Source organism: Ixodes scapularis, unplaced genomic scaffold (assembly GCF_016920785.2).
Source record: "Ixodes scapularis isolate PalLabHiFi unplaced genomic scaffold, ASM1692078v2 PGA_scaffold7__128_contigs__length_106722199, whole genome shotgun sequence".
In the NCBI taxonomy this organism is placed as follows: domain Eukaryota; kingdom Metazoa; phylum Arthropoda; class Arachnida; order Ixodida; family Ixodidae; genus Ixodes; species Ixodes scapularis.
The window spans coordinates 39,449,305-39,462,622 of NW_024609882.1; the positions used below are offsets into that span (position 1 = coordinate 39,449,305).

The window sequence follows — 13,318 nt, forward strand, 5'->3', positions numbered from 1 at the left end:
CCGGACGACAAGAATCACGTTCAGTGTGGACGTCCCTTTACATGGGTTGGCAATGCGAGAAAAGCTATTAGCGACCGCGGCGAGGATCTTGACTCGGGTCTAACGGACGCCGTTGAGATGAACTGTCCTTTTGCAACGGTCCTTGCGGATACTTGGGGCACTGCGGCGTCGAGTTTGAGCATTCGGCGACGACTGAAATGCCGGTGATCGTGTTCAGGCGCCTCCGCAAGCCGAGAACGATGACCGTCATGTCGAGCTCGGACTTCATGGTGTACAAGTAGAGAATGAAGGTTCCTGCCGTAGCCCATTCACCCAGGATGGACACCAGCGTCCCCTCCGGGTACTGCGAACAATGATCGAAACATTGCTTTGATGCTAAAATTATGAACAGCATAACAACACGAAGTACAACACGGGCACTCTTAGTTAAAGGGTATCTCCGCTAAAAATCTGAACTAACCTGAACTCCAAATGATTTTAGGTGGCCAAATTATGGCTGTAGCCGAAATATGACGACGGAGGGACGACACAATCTACACCAAAATCGATGTCAATAATGTTATTACCGGCGTCTTAGCAGAAGTTTTCTAAGGATTATGGATATTTTAGAATACGAATCTCACAAATATTAAGCACGCGAATTTCATTCATTCATTCATTCATTCATTTATTATTCCTTGAGGGCCCGTTAGGGCATTATACAAGGGGGGTCAATAACACACTAATAATCGTGGTTTAAAATAAATTAACACTCACAGAGAGGAAGTCAGCAATACAGATGAATCAAAGAACAACAAATACAAGTAGTTATCAACATTACACAATATTATTAATATTTTAACGGTATGCACTGTAAACGGTAAAAAGGAAGAAAAAAAAATGAGCAGATAGACACGTTTGTAAGTTCCAGGTAATTGATCAGTTCTTCGGCAAATCTATCAGAGTTAGTCTCGGTTACAACGCTATCGAGTAGTAACCGTCAGTATTGCCATACAATGATAATGGCTTAGCTTTAATGCCCAAAGATTTTAGTGGTTACAGTGTTCGTGAAAAGACTACGTGGCCGGGGTCATTTTTATTGACATTTAGTATTTTATGGCAAAGGAACAGTGGTAAAATAGTGATGGTTAACATAAATTATCGAAATATTCGTGTTATACAAATTAGTTTTAAAATATTATGTTTTACCGGAATCAGGGAACATCATACGCTTAGATTAGTAAAAAAACAAGATTATATAAAATTGTGAATCCCTCGACAGCACGCTAATGTCTATTTTCTCTGGATTTAGTTAATCCGCAATAAGTCTGAGCCCACTTCTCAATATTGGATTCTTTCCTTGCAAGTAAGCCTATTTTACTTTTTTTTAATACAAATTCCCTCTGACTTTTACTTAACAGCCCAGACGTCCACCAATATATTTTAAAATAAAGATAAATACTGTTTTACTATGTTATAAGTTCTGCACAAATAGTAATAATGTGAAAAATCCTGGTTGTGGAAACAGTTCAACATAAACTTCATGTACTCTCATGTTTCACCTTACCCCTCTTTAGGTGTTTCTAAATGCTTTCATTAAGGACACTTGACAAGCAGTTACCGGTCTCAAATAATCCACACTGGCTAGTTTTTAGCAGGCTTTCGTATTTGGCGCAAACTAGTTTGTACTACACTGTTAAGGATAGCGTAGCTTCTGCCATACTGAAGCCCCACATTGCTGCAAAACTCGTGACTTTCATTTACGTCTGTTGTAGTAGCTTTGACATCGTGTGAGCAGTGAAAAAGCTACGTTAGCATTGAAAAGTTTAGAGTAAACAGTTTAACCCCAGTCTTAGCGCACAGACGTTTTGTTGGCGCCCCCTAATAGTTTACCTCTGTGACAGCACGACCAGAGTTTGCCTCGCCGTGACGTCAGAAGCTGTGATTCCGGCTACTTATTCTCAGGTGCGAACACTAAGGTCGCGGGTGTATGCAAAAAGTGCGGTGAAATCTTGGAGTCATCACATTCGTAAATCAACGCTGTCAAACTTGACCATCGGAGATTACCGTCATTACTGTCAATAAAAGCTTAATTATTCACGTGACAGTGGGCGTTTGGCCAGTCGGGGAACGCCAACAACAGGGACGCTTTAGGTCGCGCGAAGGCCGACAATAACTGTGTCAAAGTTGTGAAACGTTTTGGCGTCTGTTTTACATTTAATTTTTTTGACCTAGTAGGCTGTTTAGGTGCTTGAACAGCTTCCAATCTTAATCTTGAAGTGCAAAAGATATGCTGCAGAACAGGAAAACTCGATCTTTGATTGCCTTAGATATAGTGGAATCGAAACTAGGACGCACACCATTCGCATTGAAATAAGAACAGCTGGCGTACCTGTCTCGGATGATAGGGATGGGGCTTCATCGACATCAAGTCATTCGGGTACTTGACTACGGCTGAAGAATATGTTGTCAAGAGATTAAAATATGCGAGTCATCATTAAAGACATCGTTGCAACTTGGACCATCTCTAGATCTTCCGTGTTAAAGTAAATTTATGTTTGGTCAGACAGATCTGCGTACGACCTACCGACAGAATCTCTTTCGTATAATTTTAAACGACAGACAAAAGTTAATTGTATAAGCAAAACTTAGATTTTAAAAAGGTACAATAAAAGGCTAGCGATTATCGGAGATATGAATGTTGCACACTATTCGCGCAGAAACATAATTTACACAAGCAAGATGTGGAGTTACAAAATTTACACAAGCAAGAGGTGGAGTTCTGTACGCGAGTAGTCAAAACTTAGTAGCATAGAATTTTCCCCCGTTAACCGCTTAGAAGCGTGTTAAGCAACCCCACCTAGAGTAATCAAAATCCGTGCACTAGGTTTCAGACGTCATCGCAGTAAGATCGAGCACAAACACGGACAGGACACGAGTTCTGCGGCATCGTTCGGCTGGGCATCGTGTCGAGCTAATTCGTCGAAAGATGCCTGACGTCGGGCTAGGGCCCAATTTCTGAGTTGGCGCCATTTGGGTGCGACGACTTTGCGTGAGAGTAGAGGAGGCTTTGCACAGTCTTCGATTATTCTAGGTTGTTTTAGTAAAGTTTTGCATAAGAAGAAGGAAAAACTGGCAAAGCGTTAGAACTGGCGAAACCAAGGATACTGAGGATGCACGAGATAAGGTTCACGAGAGTGATGACAATTCGTGCGTAAGCGACCCAGACGTTGTGAAACCTCGGAAGCAGAACCCAGGTGAGCACGGAGTTGCCCAGCAGGTAGCTGAACCCGGAGACGAAAAATACCGAGGCACCCAGCAAGTGCGGCAACATGATAGGCTGAAGCTGAAAGGCCAAACGTGTTAGCGGTTTAGCGGAATCATCGTGACATGCAAAACGATGCAAGATTTGACTAAGAATGGCAACTTTAACCAGCGTCTTAACAAAAACCAAATTCCCGACTTTTCAAGACCAACATGGTCCCCTGGTCATCCGCGAACCGTGACCCGTGCCAAAGTGAGTGAAACTTCGGCAATTTTGTTCCTATTAAATCTTTGGTTATAGTTTCTAATCTTATGCCTTGGTTATGTGGGCACCCTTAATTGCAGTCAAGTGGCACTTATGTGAGTCTTAGCTACGGTTAAGGGTTCCCGTTTAACAAGGGAAGTAGCTGTTATCCATGTTTAAGCGTAACTCCGGTTCAGGATGCTCGTCGGGAACCCTTAAACACATTTAAGTCTAGCCTCAGACGCACTTAACTGCGGTTAAGAGCACCCGTGTAGCCAGAGGGTAATACACGAACAGCATTAACCGCAGTTTAGTATGACTTAAGTAACACTTAACTGCGGTTAAGGGTGTTTGACGGGCCCTCTAAACCACAGTTTCGCTAGACCATTGTTAGCAGTTATTGCCAATTATTATCCAGTTACTCTCGCCTATCCTTAAGCTCAATTACGTAGGAACTCACTCACAGTTAAGTCCGGTTGAGTGTGGCAGTGTTAATAGGGTATTTGTCAGTCTTTTCCTAACCAGGCAGATCTGACAAATATGTAGAGGGTGTCGCAAAAGAAAATTTGCACGGTCTTTTTTACCGCAAAAATGAACTAGGCATCACCGAACGCTCATTCTCCGCCCAAAGGTAGAGCTAGAGGTCACAACCAGATGCCAAAGTTTCAGCCCCGTCCGATAACTGAATCAAAGGTTATAAGTGATTTTCTGAAAATTTCCATGGGAAAATAGAGCCCATTTTTGCCCGTTTTCAGTTTCTGGTGCCATAGAGCCCCATTTGTTTGAAAACTCCGTCGGCCGCCATTTTCCTGTTGAACTTTTCAAGAAATCACTTATAACTTTTGATTAAGTTATCGGATCGGGCTGAAACTTTGGCATCTGGTTGTGACCTCTAGCGCTACCTTTGGGCGGAGAATGAGCGTTCGGCGATGCTTTGTTTATTTTTGCGGTAAAAAGACCGTGTAAATTTTCTTTTGTGACACCCTGTATATGTTTAGGTACTTGTTTCGTATGCCTCTAAGCACGGCGTCTTTCTCGAGAGACATAGATCTCACCCATGTGCCATCCCGACGGAGATGTCCAGTGGCGTTAGTGACAACCATGACCAGACCCAGGAACACGCCTAGACCCGCTACGAAGGTGAGGTAGTTAAACAAGGGAATGAGCGAGGCATCCTTCGTCCCTTTGGTGATGTCCTTTACGGTAATGTAGCGCAGTGAGAAGATGATCATCACTGCGAGACGAGACGCGGCGACAGTTAAGGGGAGAAAGGGAGCTCTTCTCTCTTCGTGAGTCCCCTTTCGCTGTATTGAAGGAAGACAGTGATTTGGGTGTTCTGAATTTAAAAAAAACTCACAGGCAATGGCTGTTGTTATCACCCCAAACCCGAACAATGCGCTTTGAGGAGGATCGCCACCAGAATCACTGTAAAGAAGTAGAATATAATATTAAAAAAAGATATAAACACCAACACTCATGTAGTTTGAAATTCAGCCTTAGAATAATTTGTTGTTTTTGAGTGACTACACGTCCAACCACTAGCTATCAAGGTAATGAAATCTTCAATGCGTTAAATTCAGTACGTTAGTGATAACGCCGCACGTCCGGTACGTTAATTAGTGATATAGTGATCACTAGGGCGGCTTACATTGAGGGACGCAAGTATCTCGATGGCCTTATTCACCTTTGTAATGCTCCTCGTTCAGGGAATAATGTACAGATTCACTGGGCTGTGGCAACACCACCAAGAATAATCAAAGTACACGCACTGCGAGATCAAGTGAATACACTAATTGGGCACAAATGCGCAGTGAGCGTTCGGTTGAACATCTTGTCCAGTCAGTGAGTTCGGCTTGGACCCGATTGCGAAGTTGGATTTACCCTATAGTAAGCGCTAGCTTAAAGCGAGACTGACAGGGTAGCTGTGATCGCCAAAATTTTTATTTGTACAAGACATATGAGAGCCCAACTATCCAGGGTGACCAAAAACAGCTGCGGTTTTGGTCATCGCTGGGGGCGGGTCCCTCCAGACTCGTGGCTTGACCTCCGGTGATGTCATGTCACCTGCAAAAGCTTCCTACCTCCCGACTTTAAGGCGATTGTTTGAATTGTCTCTGGGAACACTTTTGTGAATTAAAAAAAAAGAACAAAAAGAAAATGTACACGGTTGTTGAAGTGAGCGTTTCTCACTCTTACCTTATGTAAGGTAAGAAAGGTTGGACGTCCGCGTTGGAGACGGCCCAGATGTGCGAAATTGCGAGGCTGCCCACCGCTGTGACGCTAGTCATGTAGACGAGCGAGCCGACGGCCGTGAATTTCTGCGACGTCTTGTGTTTGGGCGGGTTCGTAAAGGCCGCTTCTTGAGGCTGACAGGGTGTGGGACGCATTTTGAGATCTTTGCAATATACATTATTTCCAAGAAAATAAACATAAATATTATGTAGGTAAAATATAAATGAAAAAAAAAGACTTCCAACCGAATTTCAATTAGGCACCCAACGTTTCAAGACCTACTCGGTTACATCTTTAAGGGTTACTATGGCCACCATTACCTTAAAGAAGAGATCGAGCAGGCCCATAGGCGTACCAACCGGAAGGGCAAGGGGGGCACTTGCCCTTCCCCCTCCCGTTCTCAGAGTGGGGGGGTGGGGGGGCAAGGCGTGTGTTGTCCCCCGGCCTCCGGCCCTGGGGGGGGGGGGGGGGGGGGGGGGGGGTGCTGGTTTCCCCCTCCCCCCCCGCCCCCCCCCCCCCTCCGCCCACTCAAAAAAAAGTTGGTACGCCATTCAGCAGGCCTCAAGACGTTGGCATCCTAATGATGACAGTTTGATGTCCTTTTTTAATCATTTTCCCCTTCAACCAGTCAGATTTCTGTCGAACGTTCACGTTGAAGACAAAATCTTGTTTTTAATCTCTTTAAACCATTGACTTCAACCGTCTTCTGCTACCGCGAATAGCAGACTCTTTCTACAGCCGGGAGCTTTGGATCGGCAAGGCTTCTCTTGCTTCCAAAGCAGAGCTTCAGCTGTCGTCCGTCAGTCACACAACCCTTCATTACTTGACATCCCACTAGTCAAAGCTTTCCTTCGACACACACACTCTGCTTTGGGGCATAGAGACCAGAGCGCTTTCAAAAGTCACACAGCGATTGTAAAAAGGTCTAACGGCCTTCAAGTTCTACCACACCTAGTGCACCTTGTGCGCTTGTTCACCCGCCAAACGCGCCCACCTGCTTTCACACCCAACACACACACACGCATACACTAAACTGGGCATCAACCAATAACAGCGCGCGCTTGCTGGCTCGTCATACCGCGTTCCCTGCGGAATATTTATGTTGCCCTTTGATCGACGTGCCCCTTCTTGCGCTCCGATGCGCTAAACGCGGATTTTGGAAGACTTGCTTGCCGGATACAACATCTTTATTCTTGTAAATCTGCGGCCCAGCCTGCTGTATCTGCACATGCACATGCTCGTCGCTTCGAAAAGTAAGTAAAGCCTTGCCGTACCCACGAAAGGTGAAAAATGGCACCGGGCATGATACTTTTTTTAACGTTTCTAGAAAACATTGAACGAAGGCGAAATGGGTGGTATCTATTTGGCGCCATAATTGAGCTCGGTGTTCACTTATCCCCCGAGAAGAATTACAGTCTTGGAGGCGTCGTGGAAGCTCATGGTAAGATTGCACACAGCAGCGACGGAGTCAACGTTGATCACCAGTGCGTACAGCAGACACATCAGAAGATGCACAGGTAAAAACGTATATACAATAACGATCAAGCGGGATGTTTATCATTTGTATTGGGGAATTCAGCGGATCGTATATTCCAGTTCACACCGCATACTCAGAACGAGCTCTAACTTACGGGCTGCTAAGACCGGCAAGCTTGATGACGCGCAATGCACGTGGCAAAGCACTCTATGGAAGCTGACCGTCAGCTCGCGCACAGCAGCCACGGACTTAGCCATGGCAGGCAGTAGATAACCTCGCCCCCTATTAGCGTCGTGCGCTACCAAAAGTGTCGCTTTGATCAGTCACTCACGATTGGTCAAACGCTCACTGAGACGTCATTGGTATGATCATATCTGCTCTCATTGCCGGAAATAAGAGCAGTGTAATACCCTAGTTACACTAGCGCTCTCAACTGTCACTAAGTGAACCACTGTTGGCACCTCCCAACTGTCAATGAGCTCAACTAAGTTGTCCGGTGTTACACGGTACATTGGCCTAACAAGCCCAGATGAGATGCCCATCACGCAACACAGTTGAAAGCGAAACGAAACAAAAATTTATGTTGGTGTACCTTTTTAGAAGTGATGCAAATGAATTGTATCCACACTTTTCGTTCATTGTAAACGTTTAAAACAAAATGCGATTACTTCTTTTGTTTTAGAGTTAAGAAATTATATTCCGAACATTTCACGCGAATTCAAGCAAGAGATATATAACAAAAGTTTTATCGGCACCGACATCACACTGGACGCTCTCGCCGCCGTGCTTTGGCTTACTCGACATGCCTTGATCGTTCTAGCGTCAGCTCTGGCTCCTTAATCATACCTCTTCCGACAATAGTTTCTGCACCGATACTTTTTGGATACTTCCCCTATTCTTCCGCAATAGTAAGTGCTTCGCTGGCGCTGGCCATGGACGGCGATGCGGCAGGTGTCGCCACACTCTAAAAAAATCTGTGCGTCTACTTTCACGCACAACACTCGGAGAACCAATCAGCGCAACTTACGGAGGCAGCTTAGCGAATGACGATGCCGAAACATATGTTTAGACCAAAAAGCGCAGACTGAGTTGTGACATTAAGCAATGCAAAACGTCACGCTTGCATTGCTTAATGTCACAACTCAGACGGCGTTTTTTCGTCTAAACATATGTTTCGGCATCGTCATTCGCTAAGCTGCCTCCGTAAGTTGCGCTGATTGGTTCTCCGAGTGTTGTGCGGGAAAGTAGACGCACAGACTTTTTTTAGAGTGCATCTTTCGCTCTATTGAGGCGAACCCCTATTAGTTAGCTGAAGTTGGCGCCCGCCGTGCAGCGCCTGCCGATCGTGATTTAGTGAACTGCTGTTGGCTTAATGGCAGGAACGCTAGTGTAACTAAGATATTAGACTCACAACTCTGATGGTGTTGATTAAGAGAACGTGATGAATAATCTTCCACCGCGCGTTTCATGCACCATAGAACTTGCCGCTCGCTACTTGCAATACTGGTCGTGAGATCAGGGATATGAACCGTAAGGGGGCGCCACCAAAACATCTTGTTGCCGGTACGAACGTTTCTCTATATACCAACATGCGGCGCTGACGTCACTCCGCCGCGGTGGCGCTGCTATCAGCAGGGCGCATGCGCAGACGCTAAACTTCGCATTGGCCTATAGACCGTATTCATTGGCGGCCATAATTGACTCAGCTGCTACAGTGAACTAGGAGAACTGGATCCCCTATATTCTTGTTCACTGTACCGCTGCTGCTGAGCACAGAATTACGACGTATTTCCCTAAGGCTTCCGCCACGTTAATTACACCAGCAAGATAGTAGTTACAAAATAGATGTGACGGCTATTTCTAAACATGTGCTGTGAGCACCGCCTTCAAATATGGCGCGCAATGAATACCACCGATAGTTTTGGAAGTAGCACTGTCTTCCTCAATCGCCACGCGATGAGGGCTGTCATTGCTCAGGACCTTTAAAGGTTCAAATTCAGAGGTCCCTATCACACTATATTTGAATGACTGTGTACCAACTGCACGACTGTCAAATGAAGTATGAGCCCGCGCATGGTGGACTGCGATCTTTCAACCGCGAGCTAAACGCGGGACGTGCTGCTTACCAACTGAAGGCTTCCTGTCAACATAACGACAGTCAACAGTAGGCATGGGACCGTCGCCGCCACGGGGACAGCGCTAGGGAAGCAAAGCGAAGGTCACTTTAGCTTCCAGAATGTGCGGCACGGCACCAGACCGTGCTTCACGCTAGAACAAGAACCAGAAATGAGAAGAAAAAAAAAATAAACCCATCTAGCACGCGCATCGTGCTTTCTTCAGTTTCGTCGTCTGTTCTTGTATATTTATTTTTCCAGCTGAGTGTGTTTATCCAACTCCACTTTCTTCCCCGCTTTTTTTTTTTTTTGGCGCCGGTAGAAAGGAGGGCTGTGTGTCGAGATTTCCACGAAGTTAGTGCGTCGCAGTAAATCGAGTTGGTCTTTTGGGAAGGGGAGAAAGTAAAAAGAGAAATACAGCTTCACCTTCGTCTGCATTCCAGAGGGTTGTTGTCGCAGCAACGACCAGGTTGTTCTTGTACGAGGAAAACGGGCTGCCAAAGCAGTTTTCGCGGTCGTTCTTGTCAGAGGTGCATGGGCGCGATTGTCCGTTCTTCTAAACTTTGAGAGGCACGACATGTAATTAGCTGACCAAAGGATAGTTTTCAGTTTTATTTTTTTGCATAGTTGATGGCATAAAGTTGCTTAGGAAGGCTCGTAGAATCAGCTTGGAGCCTCGTATATTTTATGCAGGGCTCCCCAATAGTTGTCCTGGCTGGATTAAAGAAACGTTTTCCTCATCTGAATTTCTTTTTTTTTTTGCGGGGAAGAAAATAAAGTAGTGTACTATTAAGGTGCATTATCTAGTTAGCAATTAGCAAAATTCACATAAATGACGCAAATGACATAAAAGGACAAGCACAAAACAGAAAGAGACCTCGATCCAATCTCGTCTTCTTCGGGTATTTGTCTGGCCTTCGAGTTATTCACGTTGAAAAAGAACGAAGTAGACGTAAACTGACGGGGCTTCCTGAGTTGTAGAGGGATGTAGAGCTGCGATCACTGCCTCTATGTACGTTCTAAGGTAAAAACATCCTGACCGCAACTCCAAACTTGTGAAACCAGGACCGCCGCTCAATAATGCGTATGTTCTAGTTCGGTCCCACAACACCGGTCATTGTAAAACCCGTATTAGCTACGTGTGCGACCAAAAGCATCGCTGTGGTCGAAGTTCGCGATTGGCCAAACCATACCTCCCTTTATTACGTAATGCCAGCCCAATCAACGGTCCACAGCGAGGCTAATCCTGCCAATCACGGCGAGGCAGATGCCACCCTGCCAATCACGACAAGGCAAATCCTGTTCGTGACGCCACGAAAGGAAACCGTAAGAGCGTGCCACAGAAAAATCTCGGCGCTAATAGGCACTCAATAAACTTCCGAAACACAGGGAATGGTGAGTCTCAAGAATCTTAATATTACTCCAACACCAATCAGGCAGCGTCACTATAGCCAATAAGAACACCAAAAAAAAAAAAGGAGTCACAGAGCAAGAAGCATGATCACAATAAGCCACACCTTGGTTTCCGTACCCTGTCAATAACTGCACCACGAGCCGCAATATACTAATTCTCATCTTGAAACGTCACCAGAGTGTATTATCAAAATTCACACGACTCGAACAGCAAAAACATAACTGTACCCGCGATCGCCTATGGCAAAGAAACGAAGGCCAATGAATCGTTTGGCGGAAAATAGCGCGCGCATGCGCGAAACACTTCTAGAAATTTAAAATTATGTCTAGACCAGGTCCATGCATCAAGTTGCGTGGCGTCGTCCGCTGTAATTTACAAGGTGAACCAATGTAAACCCTGTCATACTTTAATGTGCGCCTGATTGACCCTGGGGTGGCTTTTGCCACCTATGCTTCAAAACGTAGGTTTTAAAATAATTAACCTTATCGATATGTGCAGACACTGACAGCCGAAGAAACGCTGGGCGTGATAAGTCCCGAACAAGATACTATTATTGTTCCGGAGCCAATGAAATTACAGCATGGGCCGATAAGAACATTGAAGCCCGAATCACCAAGACAGAAACCAGAACATAGTAAACCCTGTGTCTTTTAAGCGATCAGTGAGTATTTGTCAAGCACGTATGCAAGATGTCGGTCACAATTTCATCCTAAAAATCTACCCACTCCCCTCCCCCCTCCCCCCCCCCCCCCCCCCCCCCCCCGAGAAAAAAAAGCCAAGCATTGATTTTTTTAGGTTAGGGTTTCCTGGGGGCATTCTTGTACACATTGATAAAACATTAACTGATCTCGAATACAATTAATCTTGCTAAAAATGTATTCAATTAGATTACGTGATTACTCGAAACTAAAAGAAATTGGCTGTTATTTACAGAGAACTCTTCCTCCTCCGATTAGTCTAAATTTTCAAAACAACACAGTTTTTCTGCTGTTTGAAAACGTTTCTTTTTTTTTTTTTTCATACGCTGTATGACAGAATTAGAATTACCAAACACTAAATTACTTACATTTCTGAATCCATGAATTTGGGTAAACCAGTCTCTTGTGAGAAATGTTGTTTGAGAATTCTTTGGTAGGAAACATTTACAAACAAACGGCGCCATCCGAAAGGGGATGCAAGAACGTAACGTTGACAAGCCATTTCAGTACTTTCGAAAGTAACCAGATTACGGCTGTGATTACTACTAAATCATACTAATCGAGTGATTAAATTTTTTTTAGAAAAGTAATTCATCTCAAATAATTTCATTATTTTCCGTGAGTACTTTCCACGTCTGACTGGCGGTAGCCTGCATACGTCTTCAGTTTAGTCCCTAGCATGCATATGCTAGCACAACTACTTTCACTGAACGATCGTTCCAAGCTATATAGTCGTGTTACGCAACTAAAACTGTCACATTTATTAGACAATAGTTAAAATAATGAGGAGTTCAATTTATTAATCTCCCCACGACTATACAGTTTATGTAGTTTGCCCAAGGTTGCAAGCATACGCATGTCGCTAAGGCTATCACTCTGGCACCTGCTACGGAAGCAGGTTTTATATTTACAAGTTTTAATCCGCAACTGTTGCACAAACTAAAAGAAACTCGGAATTTCAAACATTCACAAATCTCAACTGTCCTTCCTAAGCTTTCGAAATCTCCGACTTTGAGAACAACACTAGGGGTACTTGATGATATATGTTAAGGTCGCGTGACTGTTTCCTTATGATCGCGGAAGCCCCACCAAACTTGCATAACCTTAATCTATAGTTTCCAGGCACGACGAAGCCTCGAAAACTTATTTATTTATTTTGAAGCCGAACTCCAGCGTGTGCATTTGTTTCAGAAAGGCAGGTCTTGGAGGAATTGCACAACACTTAATGCCTTCACTTTTTCAACTTCGAACGCGAACATATTTATTGAAGCTTTTTGATTGGTGCCGGTTTTTTGTAACAGATTTGATTTCGGCATATCCTTATAAAGTATGTTCTCGATGTAGTTCTTTTAGGGTAATAGGTTTCCGTTTTATTCGTAGTCAGATTTGACGTTTTCCCTGCTCCTTTAAATACAATAGCATTACTGAGCAATAACTACGCATTCCTCTTCCGTGGCCTTGGTATGTAACCAATAAAGCAGACGGCACGCTTTTGGTATATACCGACTTTAATATTGCCTACATAGAACAGACTTCGTGAAGGGGCATCGTGTCTTAGTCGCGGGAGGCCCTATTACGCGGGAAGGAGGCAGTTAGATCCGAATACTGTGCGAATCGCTTTTAAATATGATATAAGGCTCCAGGAACGTTCGTACCAAATATTTCTACAATTTTCACGACAATTCCTAAGCAGTTAAGAAAAAAAAAAATTAAAAATCGCATCTCCACGTGGTGAATGATGTTGATTGGCGCGAAGCTCTGGTGGTGCTTGTCTGCGTAGACGCTGAGCCGCAGCATGCCGAGCCTTTCGTTCGTTTTCATCCATGTCACGCTGCGTCAAATGCTCAAATGCGTATATTACCACGTTCCATGCCACACATTCTCTTTCTGACATGG

General features: G+C 44.6%; 1 protein-coding gene across 1 annotated transcript; it reads right to left on the bottom strand.

Annotated features, from left to right (window-relative positions):
- Positions 1-3,079: 3,079 nt before the first annotated feature.
- Positions 3,080-5,874, bottom strand: LOC120846331 (DNA damage-regulated autophagy modulator protein 1). Its single transcript, XM_040218065.1, has 4 exons — positions 5,684-5,874; positions 4,845-4,912; positions 4,543-4,721; positions 3,080-3,325 (listed from the first exon to the last, which is right to left on the bottom strand). Exons 1-4 carry the CDS (start codon positions 5,872-5,874, stop codon positions 3,080-3,082), a joined length of 684 nt encoding a protein of 227 aa, XP_040073999.1.
- Between the last annotated feature and the right edge of the window lie 7,444 nt (positions 5,875-13,318).